This window comes from Schistocerca serialis, chromosome 2 (genome assembly GCF_023864345.2).
Source record: "Schistocerca serialis cubense isolate TAMUIC-IGC-003099 chromosome 2, iqSchSeri2.2, whole genome shotgun sequence".
In the NCBI taxonomy this organism is placed as follows: domain Eukaryota; kingdom Metazoa; phylum Arthropoda; class Insecta; order Orthoptera; family Acrididae; genus Schistocerca; species Schistocerca serialis.
Window position 1 is genome coordinate 463,308,102 of NC_064639.1, and position 13,059 is coordinate 463,321,160.

The following is a 13,059-nucleotide window of genomic DNA, read 5'->3' on the forward strand; positions in this document are numbered from 1 at the left end:
TAAAATTGCATTCAACATTATGAAATAAGAATAAGCTTATTGATAAACTTTCTAAGTGTTATGTATCTTAAATTGTGTTCAATACACAAGCTTGGGAATATGGTTACAAAACTGCTGCCATCAGAACGTATATGTGTAAGTATGTGAGAGAGACTGCAGAATGTGTAAAATGTAACTCTTGCTGTTTCAGACGGCAAAATACTTCCTACGACATTCCAGAGTAAAAGAGTTGACAGGAAAATAGCAGCTTGCTATGATCCAGAGAAACAGAAAAGTATTTGACAAGAAAATTATGACTTCTAATATGCGAACAGAGCAGAAGTTATGTGCAACACAATAATCACAGGCCCCATGAAATTGTCCGAAAAGAGCTGAATGTACATGTTCTCATTGCCCATGACTGGAGGGTTAAACAGACAGTGAAAAGTACTTATCAAGCAACAACTTTTACGTAGTGAAGGATTACTTAGATATTACAGAACAGGAGTTTGACAAAAACTGTAACAATTTTCACCTATTTTTTCTCAAAAATCATACACTAAAGCTTTTTGTTGTGTGGTAATAATATCTTATCCTTTATATATGCTTAGTATCTCACTCATTATGGACGGATGTTGACTCAGTTTATCAGGCAAGGAAAATGAAGTTGCAGTCTACAAAGTGGAAACCAATCACCACCACCACCACCACCACCACCACCATCACCACCACCATCACCTTCTTCTTCTTCTTCATGGCCTGATTTCAGGAGGTTGTGTAGTGTGTGCAGGAGTGATTGGTGTTGAGACATGAATGAAAGTGTAGCACTAGATTTTTACATCAAGAAATGACTTCTTTGGAAGAATGTCTAAACAAAACAATATTGTGCACTAGGACTAAATGAAGATGACGTGCTATTTTAAGCAGATTGGCCTTTTGTTAGGAAGGATGGAGGCTTTAATTCCCATTCTGCCATTCTGATTCATGTTTTCTGTGTTTTCTCTAATTACTTGAAAAAAATGCTGGTAAGGTTGCTACTACAAAGCCATGGTCAACTACCTGCCCCAACCTTGTGAAATTTTTTATTTGCGCACAAGACTTATGTAAGTGGTGTTTTTGCACTATTTGTAAAAATTAAAAATGAGCTTGAACATACAACCTATTTTGGAGGACTTTAATTTTTTCTGATTATGAAATGAATATTTACATTTGGTCCACATATCAGATATACCAATAATTCTACATCTAATCATAATTGCGTAATTTGTATCTTGCCAGTCAACACCTTTCATATTAAAGCTATGGATAACTTCAATTTCATTCAACATCAGTGCTACACAAATTGGTTATTATGTAATATGATTATGCAATACCCTGCTCATAAAATATTCACATTTAGTGACAAAAGCCAGGTATGAAGGTTGTGAAGGCAATGGATGAAGGAAGTGGAGGGGGGAAAACAGAGATGCACAGATACCGACAGAAGGTGAGGGTTACATCTATGCAGCAGTGATGTGAAATTATGTGGAAAAAGAAGCAGTAATTAGGATCTGAACAAGAGCACATGAACTACTGTTGAATATGTAAAACAAGTCATTTGCAACTGAAATAATCATTTACTACAAAAATGAAAAACTGAATTCAAATAATAATTAATTCATCCTTGAAAAACATCAGTTCATTTGATGAAAAATCACGCACAAACAATATCATATAATTCTTCACACAGACGTACCTCAAGCTTGGTTCTATACCGCCAAGGTAGATGACTGTACGTAGTTCACGGGTCTGGATAACCTGCCCTATTGGGTCAAGAAATTTGCGAAATTCAGCGTCTGTCAATGGGGGCCTTGGTGGAGTGTTCAGGAATGCTGGTTGTTGATCTTCAACTAAATTTAAAGCACGTTGCACCATATTAAATGTTCTTTCCACTTGGTTCATTATTATGCCTGGTAGCCTGTTTTGCAATTTTGTTTCTGAGAGAGCAACACGATTAGTGTCAGCTGACCCAGGGGTCTCCCATTCATCTGAACTTTCCTCAAATGGTTTCATATCCACTTGAAGTACCAAGCATGGTTCAGAGGCACTGTAAATGACAAGCCACACAGTGAAATTATGGACTTAGAGCTATCATACGTGCAGTCAACATGCAAATGATCTAAATAAATAAAATAATTATTATGTTAGGAAATTCCTTGGTGAAATATAAAAAATTAAGAAGTACTCTCTCTCTCTCTCTCTCTCTCTCTCTCTCTCTCTCTCTCTCTCTCTCTCTCCCACCCCCTGTACAGTGACTGTGTTCCCTGGATGACTGCATCATATAAGCACTACACTGCCTCACAACTTAGAAAGGATTTGTGACAGGTTGAGTGGGTGGAGAAAGGAGGCCAATAGCTATAGCAGGTGGGAGGGTTTGGGAAGTGTGACTAACAGGGGGGGAGGGGGAGGGGAGGAGGGGAGGGAGGAAGAGGCAGCATGCACATGGATAAAAATGTGGCACATTGTGCAGAGTGTACCACTGGCATGGAGAAATGGATCTGGACGAAGGAGGGTACACAACAAAGGAGGGGGGATACTGAGGAGAGGAGGGTGTGAGTGTAGGGTAAGGGCTGTTAAGCCTGTGGGGCAGGAGTGAAGGCTGAGATGGGGCAAGGCCTGCGAGAGATTGAGGCCAGGATGATCACAGTCTCTATGGATGTGTTGCAAGGATTATTCCAATCTATGGAATTCAGATAAAATGGTGTTGGGGGGAAGGATCCAGATGGCACAGGTAGTGAAACGAGCATTCTTCAGTAGTTTTTCTGTCATGGCTGCTCTTGCGTGCAGTTTGGCAGTGACCATCAATAATTTGGGTGGACAGATGATTTGTATAAAATGTTGTGGGCAGACACACACAGAGAGAGAGAGAGAGAGAGAGAGAGAGAGAGAGAGAGAGAGAGAGAGAGAGAGAGAGAGAGAGAGGGAGGGAGGCAGACACAACGCAAGAGCAACGGAAGGAAGAAAGAACAAAAAAGGATGTCAAGATGACTGAATGAGAGAATATGTGGCAAGAGGTCAAAGGTAATTTAAGGAAATTGGCAGGGATCTATGTCAGTGTACTATGTGAAGAGCTAAGTACATGAAAAGTGGGTCACAAAAAAGGAAAGGAGCAGTGGAGTTGGTGGGATAGGATAAGTAAGAGTTTCTGCTCCCATGCATAAGCTATTTTATGCCCTTTAGACCAACTTTTATGTCTGTTTCAATGGGGTTTCAGTTGGAACATGTTTTTACATGGTGTAGCTATCACCCATGGCAAGGCAAGGAGGAAGTAAGGATACATTCCCACTCTCTGGCAACATCTGTTACTTCAGATTCAAGTGCTATGGGTCACAGGCTCAGCCATGACATGTTCCCACATCACAATATTGGAGAACACAAACAGATAGGCCAGGATTGCTTGAAAATGTTCTACATGCATTTAAGCAAATAAATTAACAAACATCACACAGACTTAAAGAAAAAATCAACTTTAAATAAGAAAGCTGAAGAAAGATATTGGATCTAAAGCTACCTGAACATGAATGAAGGTAGCAGCTTTCAGCCATCCCTATTTTTAGTAGCTGATATAGTAATATGTAAACTATGGAATGTGTGGTCTGTAGGCCTCATTCATAATTTACTTTTATTTTCCTTAACTCTTTGTTTGTGCACTGATCTTGGGGAGGAGAGGGGATGGAGGCCTCAAGATGACTCAAGTTATGCCACTAATCTCCAGTATATATTCAGCACTCATTTGACATGTGTGCATTTGTGGTTGCTGGAAGACCTGATAGGGCTAATGTGTACCATAAGGTAATTCTGCAGTTTCTTTTGTTGCCAGAACTGATATGAGATAATATACAGCAAATTTCTTTTATCAGCATGTGTTCATGGTCCTGAATCTTACAACATTGTAAAAAATCTCATGCTTTGAGGTGCCAATTAGAGTTCCATAGTCATGATATTTATTCCCCCCCCCCCCCCCCCCCAGGTAAAAATGCCACAGCAACAAGTGTACAGTTTGAATAGTTCCTATAACGTGATGCTACTGTTAGATAAATTAGGAAGCACTGATCAAGCTCTAGGTGAAGACGATTAGAACTATGGAAAATCGAGGATGGAATATGAACAATATTCAAAAAGATAGATTGTTATTCAACACACAGAGGCGACAATGAGCTGCAGACAGGCACAACTGACAAACTGCTATATATCTGAGTTTCCGGTCAAAAGGCATTCTTCTAAAGTTGAAAACAAACACACACACAAACACACACACACACACACACACACACACACACACACGCACACACACAGAAGCACAACTCACATTTGCATGATCATTGTCTCTGGCTATTGAGGTCAGCAATGTGCCTGATGGGAGAAGCAATTTGTGGATGGTTGAGGTAAGGAGGAAGCTGGGGCAGTGAGGGGAAGGTACAGCAGGGTAGGGGAGGGGGAATGTGTAGTTTTGCTTACAGGAGAACACAGGGGTAAGCTTTTAGGTGCAGTCACGAGGTTTAAGGGAGGGGAAGAAGTCAGTGGGAGGGGGTCATGCAAATGGGAGTAGGAAAGAAAAGAAGTAGAGCACAGGAAAGAAATCTAGTGGGCACGCTGGTGGAATACAAGGCTGTGTAGTGATGCAGCGTGAGCAGGGAAGGGGCTAGGCAGTTGAAGGATGGGGACTAGTGAAGGTTGAGGCCAGAGGGTTCCACAAATGCAGGATATATTGCAGGTAGAGTTCCCATCTGTGCAAATCATAAAAGATGGCCTTGGTAGAAAGGATTCAGATGGCACATTCTGCAAAGCAGCCATTGAAGTGAATCACAATGTGTTGGGCAGCACATTCACCAACTAGCTGGTCATCTGTCTCTTGGTCGCTGTTTGTTAGTGGCCATTCATGTGGACAGACAGTTCGATCACATGATTGCTTTTGAGGCAGTCCTGCATATAAGGGAACAGGTTATGCCAGTGACCGGACTGGAGTAGGTGGTGATAGGAAGATGCATGGGGCAGGTCTTGCATCTACATCTGTTGCAGGGATATGAGCCATGAGGCAATGGGTCAGTAGCAGGGGTGGAGTAGGCATGGACAAGAATATTGCATAAGTTTGGTTTGTGGCAGAATACCACTGTGGGAGGGAGGGATCAGGAGGAGGAGGGGAAGGTCTTTAAGATGTCCAGCATGACTGAATTTGGGTGTGGGGCAAAAGGTAAGGTCTTTGCAAAAGACTATTACTTCTGTGGGACTAAGGATTTTGGAGGAAAAGATCATGGCTGTGTTTCAAAACTGCTTGGGTTCTGAATTCTGTATTGTGATGGGAGTGAGTTTCTGAGGGTGTGATAAGTGTGGTACATCTGCGAGGCAGGGTTTGTCAGCTATGCGTGGATGTGGGGAAAGCTTGGAGGCTGTTGTACAGGGTGTCTGATATGTCACTCCCTATTTTTAAAGAGAGATAATTTCTTTATTTGTGAACCAATTCCCCCAATGAACCAATAACCTTGACATTGGTGGGGAGGCGTGCATGCCTCAGCAATACAGATAGCCGTACCGTAGGTGCAACGGCAATGGAGGGGTATCTGTTGAGAGGCACAAATGGCTCTAAGCACTATGGGCCTTAATATCTGAGGTCATTAGTCCCCTAGACTTACTTAAACCTCACTAACCTAAGGACATCACACACAACCATGGCCAAGGCAGGATTCGAACCTGCAACCGTAGCAGCAGTGCGGTTACAGACTGAAGTGCCTAGAACCACTCAGCCTGTTGAGAGGCCAGGCATACGAGTCGTTCCTGAAGAGAGGCAGCAGCCTTTTCAGTAGTTGCAGGGGCAACAGTCTGGATGACTGACTGACCTGGCCTTGTAACATTAATCAAAATGGCCTTCTTGTGCTGGTACTGAAAATGGCTGAAAGCAAGGGGAAACTACAGCTGCTATTTTTCCTGAGGGCATGCAGCTTTACTGTATGGTTAAATGATGATGGCATCTTCTTGGGTAAAATATTCCGGAGGTAAAATAGTCCTCTTTTCAGATCTCTGGGCGGGGACGACTCAGGACAACGTCATTATCAGGAGAAAGAAAACTGGCATTCTACAGATCAGAGCATGGAATCTCAGATCCTTTAATCGGGCAGGTAGGTTACAAAATTTAAAAAGGGAAATAGATAGGTTAAAGTCAGATGTGGTGGGAATTAATGAAGTATGGTGGCAGGAGGAACAAGACTTTTGGTCAGGTGAATACAGGGTTATAAATACAAAATCAAATAGGGGTAATGGAGAAGTAGGTTTAATAGTGAATAAAAAAATAGGATCGAGGGTAACCTACTACACACAGCATAGTGAACACATTATTGTAGCCAAGATAGACATGAAGCCCACGCCTACCACAGTAGTACAACCTTATATGCCAACTAGCTCTGCAGATGATGAACAGATTGAAGAAATGTATGATAAGATAAAAGAAAGTTTTCAGACAGTGAAGGGAGACGAAAATTTATTAGTCATGAGAGACTGGAATTCAATAGTAGGAAAAGGAAGAGAAGGAAAAGTAGCAGGTGAATATGGAATGGAGGTAAGGAATGAAAGAAGAAGCCACCTGGTAAAATTTTGCACAAAGCGTAACTCAATAATACTTTGTTTAAGAATCATGAAAGAATGTTGAACACATGGAAGAGGCCTGGAGACAGATAGATTATATAATGGTAAGACAGAGGTTTAGGAACCAGTTCAAATTGTAAAATATTTGCAGGGGCAGATGTGGACACTGACCACAATTTATTGGTTATGAACTGTAGACTAAAACTGAATAACTGCAAAAACATAGGAATTTAAGGAGATGGGTCCTGGATAAACTGAAAGAACCAATTGTTGTGGAGAGTTTCAGACAAAGCATTAGGGAATAATTGACAGGAGAAGGAAATACAGTAGAAGAAGAATGGGTAGCTTTGAGAGATGAAATAGTGAAGGCAGCAGAGGATCAAGTACGTAAAAAGACGAGGGATAGTAGAAATCCTTGAGTAACAGAAGGGATGAAAGGAGAAAATATAAAAATGCAGTAAATGAAACAGGGAAAAAGGAATACTAACGACTCAAAAATGAGATCGACAGGAAGTGCAAAAAGTCCAAGCAAGGATGGCTACAGAAAAAATGTAAGGATGTAGATGCATATATCACTAGGGGTCAGACACATACTGCCTAAAGGAAAATTAAAGGGACCTTTGGAGAAAAGAGAACCACTTGTATGAATATCAAGAGCTCAGATAGAAACCAATTCTAAGCAAAGAAGGGAAAGCAGAGAGGTGGGAGTATATAAAGGGTCTATACAAGGGTGATGTACTTGAGGGCAATATTACAGAAATGGAAGAGAATGTACGTAAAGATGGAATGGGAGATATGATAGTGTGTGAAGAATTTGACAGAGCACTGAAAGACCTACGTCGAAACAAGGCCCTGGGAGTAGGACTACTGATAGTCTTGGGAGAGCCAGCCCTGACAAAACTCTTCCATCTGGTGAGCAAGATGTACGAGACAGCTGAAATACCCTCAGACAACAAAAAGGTGAAGACTATTTTTTATTTTTGTGTGTTTTTTATCCTCCACCATGGAGCCTTGCACCTTCCACCTGTGCCGATACAGAATTTTTTTTTTTTTTTAATCACTTGCCAGAACCATTCCAAAATAGTGCTTCCTGTGTTATTACTTAACTCATGGGATTCCCCCTGCCCCAAATGGTCATACCATCACATAACCACTCTCTAGCTGTAGATCCCACTTCCACAATGACTTCTATCTGTTCAGCCTTCATCAAACTAGTCCTGCAAATTCATGTCAATCAGCCCCAAACTCCCTTGCAACACCACCTCTACATCTGTAAAATTCCTCTGTTCTGCTATTCCAAATCCCTGCATCCCATATTTCACATAGAAACTCTTGCCCTCCAGGAACTAAAGCAGCATGCACACTTCCACCTCAATAGCTTCTCCAACCCGTTGACCTCCTACATCTGTCTTGGACTCGCACTATCCACCTCCTAGAACAGCCTCCAAACTTCCCCCACATCCACTCATAGCTGACAAACCCTACCTCGCAGACCAACCACATTATCACACTACCATTCAGAATCCAGAACATAAGTAGACCTGAAACATAGCCATGAACCTTCCCTATAAAAGCCTTAGTCCCACAGAAGTAACAGTCCTTTGGAAAGCCCTTACCTTTTGCCCCACACCCAAATTCTATATGCTGAACTTCTTAAAGACCTTCCCTCCTCCTCACAGACCCTACAATGGAAACACGTTTTCACCACAAACCCTACCAACAACACTCAACCCACCCAAAGCTAATGTTGAACCTTGTCTGACACACTTCACTCCTCCATCCAACTGTGATCCACACCCAATGCTTGCAAATTGCCCCCTGTTCACATTCGAGAATTACTTAACCTCAAACCTTGCATCATCATTTCCCAAATATCTCAGCATGGAAACTAACCTTCCATCTGCAGAAAGAACCACAAACCATCATCTAAAAACTGATCCTGATCTTATAATCTCGAGTGCTGAAAAAGGCTTCCTCACTATGGTTTTCAACAACAGGAATCACCTGGTGGAGGGACACTGCCATCTGTCAGATTCATCCACTTACAAACCTTTCCACAGTGACTTCATTCCAGAAATCCAACAGGATTTCAAGTCCTCCTTCAAATCCTTAGAACCATCCCAGAATCCCCCCTCCCCCCCCCTCTCTCTCCCCCCCCTCCCTCTCCCTCCCCCCTCTCCAACCTCTCCTCGTACTCCTATTTTCTATATGCCTCCTGAAGTTCAGGAAACAAACCACCCAGGATGCACCATTGTGGCCGGTTACTGTGCCCCCCCCCCCCCCCCCCCCCCAGAGAGAATCAGTGCTCTCATGGAGAAACACCTATCCTCACATAAAAAATGTATAAATCATTTTTACGCGGCCCCCTGCTCATTACAGTTGATGCCACCTCTTTCTACACTACAATTACTAATTCCCATGGCCTTGCTGCTATTGAATACTACCTCTCCCAATGCCTAATTGACCCCAAGCCTACTATCTCCTTGCTGGTCACAATGACCAACTATATCCTCACCCACAATTACTTCACCTTTGAAGGTACCACCTATAACAAATCTGTGGTACGACAATTGACACAGGCATGGCACCACCCTATCCAACCTATGCATGGGCCACCTAGAGGATTCCTTCCTAATTACCAGACTCTGGTTCAGATTCACTGACATATTTGTGGTCTGGAATAAAGGTGAGGCCACCCTATCCAAAGTCTACCAGAAACTCAACATGTTCTCTCCTATTTGCTTCACCTGGTCCTCCTAAACCCAACAAGCCTTTCTTTAATGTTGAACTCCACCTCAAAGATAGCTACATCAGTACTGCCATCCATATCACACCAACCAACCACCAGCAACACCTCCACTTGGACAGTAGCCACCCATTCCATACCAAGATGTCCCTTCCACACAGTCTAACCACCCATGACCATTGTACTTGTAGTGATGAGCAGTCCCTCTCCAAATATATCAAGGGTCTAACTGAGGCCTTCACAGGCTGAAATTACCCTCCCACCCTTGTATAGAATCAGAAAGCCTTAGCCTCCAGTCACCTACCACCTCCGAAATTTCCACCATTCAGCCACAAGTGAGTACTCTCCTCATGACTCAGTATCACCCAGCACTGGAGCAACTGAATCACATTCTCCGCCATGGTTTCAACTACATCTGATTGTGCCCTGAAATGTGGGATATCTTACCCACTATCCTTCTCAAACCTCCCACAGTGGTAATCTGCCATCCACTGAATCTACATAATATCCTTTTCTATCAATACTCCACACCTGTTCCCAACCCCATGCGTCATGGTTCACATCCCTGCAATAGACCTAGATGCCAGACCTGTCCCACAGATCCTCCTACCACCACCTAATCCAGTCTGGTCACAGGCATCACCTATCATATCAGTGGTAGGTCTAACTGTGAAAGCAGTCATGTGATCTACAAAGTAAGCTGCATCCTCTGTGCTATCTTCTACATGAGCACGACAACCAACAATCCATCTGTCCACATGAATGGCCATTGACAAACTGCGGCCAAGACACAGATGGACCAGCCAATTGCTGAACATTCTGTCAAACACAACATGCTGGATTTCAATGACTGCTTCACAGTCTGTGCCATATGAATCTTTCCTATCAAGACCACATTTTCTGAATTGTGCAGATGGGACCTCTCCCTAAAATATATCCCACATTCCCACAACCCCATGGCCTCAATCTTCCCTAGTTCGTGTCCTTCATCCACCTATCCCCTTCCCTGCTCCCAGTTCAGCACTACACAGCCTTCTAGTTCACCAAAACTCTCATTACTTTTTTCCCTCTTCCACTCTCTCCACTCCCTTCCCCCATCCCCTCCCTCAAACCTTCCAACTGCACCTATCAGCTCTACCCTGTCCCTGCCACATCTCTGCATGCTCCCCCAAGTAACAATACACCACTTCTCACCCCCTACCCTACTATCCCTCCACTGCCCTACCCCAGCCTCCTCCTTACTTGCAAAACCACAAGTTGCTTCTCCCAACAGGCACTGTTGCTGTTCACAGTCTGGCCTCATCAGCCAACGACAAGAAGGCCTTTTGACCAAAAGATCAAGTGTATATCAGTCCTTTTGTTGTGTCTGACTCATTGTCACCTCTACATGGTGAGTAGTAAACTACCCTTCTCACAGTATTGTCAAAGATGTAGAACAGGTTTTCGAGGAATGAGACCAGAGCAAGGATTCAGATGGTCGTTTGTCTTTCAATTCTCTTGACTCACATGATGAAGTCAGCCTTTATTTGTCACTTTAGATGACATGGAGAGTAACACTAACAGCTGTCGATGGAACATAGTCCCCAGGTGATTGTGAAATACAAAATTAAGTTTATTACATTATAACAGTGTACAAATCCTCAGTGAGGACAAGATACACATTTTAAAAATGTAACAAGTATCAAAGATCTATAGCCTGACAAAAAAAATTGTGATAGATTCCAGTGGAAGAAGATCAATGCTGACACCATCCAGCCAGCCACATTTGACAAGACACTGCACATACCAGTGGAACAAGCAACACACTGAGTACGTGGCACTTGAGAAAGAACTAAGAAGGGTTGGTGGCCAATCATACCATTTGACTCCCTGAATCATCAATCACAAAGTTATTTTAAATGAAATATAACAAACTTTGCAGTTCACCGAACATCTTTGAGAGCAATGCCTCAGCATCCTACTTGCGTGGTAAACCAAAAGCCATGGTATTGAAACTTTTACGATCATAATGAGCAGATACTACTTTGTATCTCTACTAGCATCTTCAAGGTTTTATAACAGACTGATGAGAAAGGAGAAAACAGAAAAATTATCATCTTTGTCATTTTTAATAAATTTTTCAAAATTTCATCAAAAGTTTTTGCAAGGTTTACTCTCCTGGAGCTGATGAAAAACTAGATTTCCTGAGAAGTTATCCCCTTAGTACAATATTTATCATTGGACTCTCAAAAGTATGTGATAACAACTTATACATTGCCTGACTATTATATTTTCTATGAACATAACTTGAAAATATATGCTGGTAAATAACAAGCAGGACTGCCATTTGAAGTCAGCAGTTCACCTATTGTGGTTAGAAAGCTCTCTGCAACATAGGTCAACACATATGGTAATCTAAGTATGAACAATTAGTTCTCATATGTCGCACTGCTAGAAGAAATGTTTGACAAGAACCTCAGCATCGTTGTAATATTGAAAATTACATATTATAAATTTCTACAGCTTTCAGCAATGTCAAAGACCAGAATGTAAAACTGAGCACTTTTGATTTCCCTTAACACTGAAAAACCCACACAAGTCTTCATCTCTCATGAAAGAAAAAAAAAGTCACACTCATTTGTACAATGTGTAATTATGTTATGATTAATAATGATAGGGAGAAAACAAACAAAATTATAATACTGTGTACCACAACAAAAACAAAAATGCAGTTGATGATAATCACCAGATGTGTGAAATGTAGTGTTAACAGGAGATAGCCCTTGGTTGGCTTTGATTTCATGCGTAATGCAGATGGAATCAATGCACAATTTTTCCCTAGAAAGGATATAAAACTTGAGAGATAGTGACATTGTCAAAAGAAATTTGGTGAGAAGTTGGTGAAAGTTCTTGTAATTCATTATCAGTAGCAGAATGTCAAAATGAGAAAATTCGTAATACCAAAATACTTCAGCTAACTCTAGCCAAGCCTATTCCACATAAATGTGAAATCAATAATAACCAAGAAGTTTCAAAAAATCATGAATGAAAACCAACTCAAAGAAAATACTGAGGGTATCATAGATGAAAGTTTAGATAAATCAGAAATAAATTCAAACAATGAAAAAGTTCCAGCAGGATCTAGTTGGTAAAGACATGATACATGGCAAACAATGAGGAAGAGCTGAAGCTCTAAATTCTGTAACTGATAGACTAAAACAGAAAATACTTTACAAGCATTCAAAATTGGAAAGTCATCAAGAACTAGTTGTCAATTTTTCGACATTTATTTATGCCTTAAACTGTTATTTGTGAAACACATTTTAAAAACTATCTCACAAGTCTGAATTGTTACCAAATATTTTCTAGTTTCTATTCTTTATCTTTTGCTGTATGTCTTCAGTGAGTTGCCTACCCTTTTCTGAATCTGCCAGCAAAATTTATAATATATGTCACTGATACAGGCAACAAATAATTCTGCCCAAAGGGAATTTTAACTCTGTGGTGGACTTTATACAAAGAACAAACCATTACTTGTAATTCAGAAAATATGAGTTTTTATAGTTTGAATAATATACACAATTAACTCACTAATATATGCTCCATCTTAGTTACTGCATCCCAACTATTAACAAATTGTACATTTATGCAATAAACAACAAACAAGTCCTCTCAGGTATTTGCCCATCACCAAGCACTTTTCATATCGTGAGTTCTGAACTAATATTTTTTTCATTACT

General features: G+C 41.3%; 1 protein-coding gene across 1 annotated transcript in view; it reads right to left on the reverse strand.

Annotated features, from left to right (window-relative positions):
* The window catches only part of LOC126457368 (uncharacterized), a 97,403-nt gene that overhangs the window by 53,201 nt on the left and 31,143 nt on the right, over nucleotides 1–13,059 (reverse strand). The window contains exon 4 of the mRNA XM_050093611.1: nucleotides 1,715–2,065. Coding sequence (XP_049949568.1) covers nucleotides 1,715–2,065 — 351 coding nt within the window. The remainder of the gene's footprint in view (nucleotides 1–1,714; nucleotides 2,066–13,059) is intronic.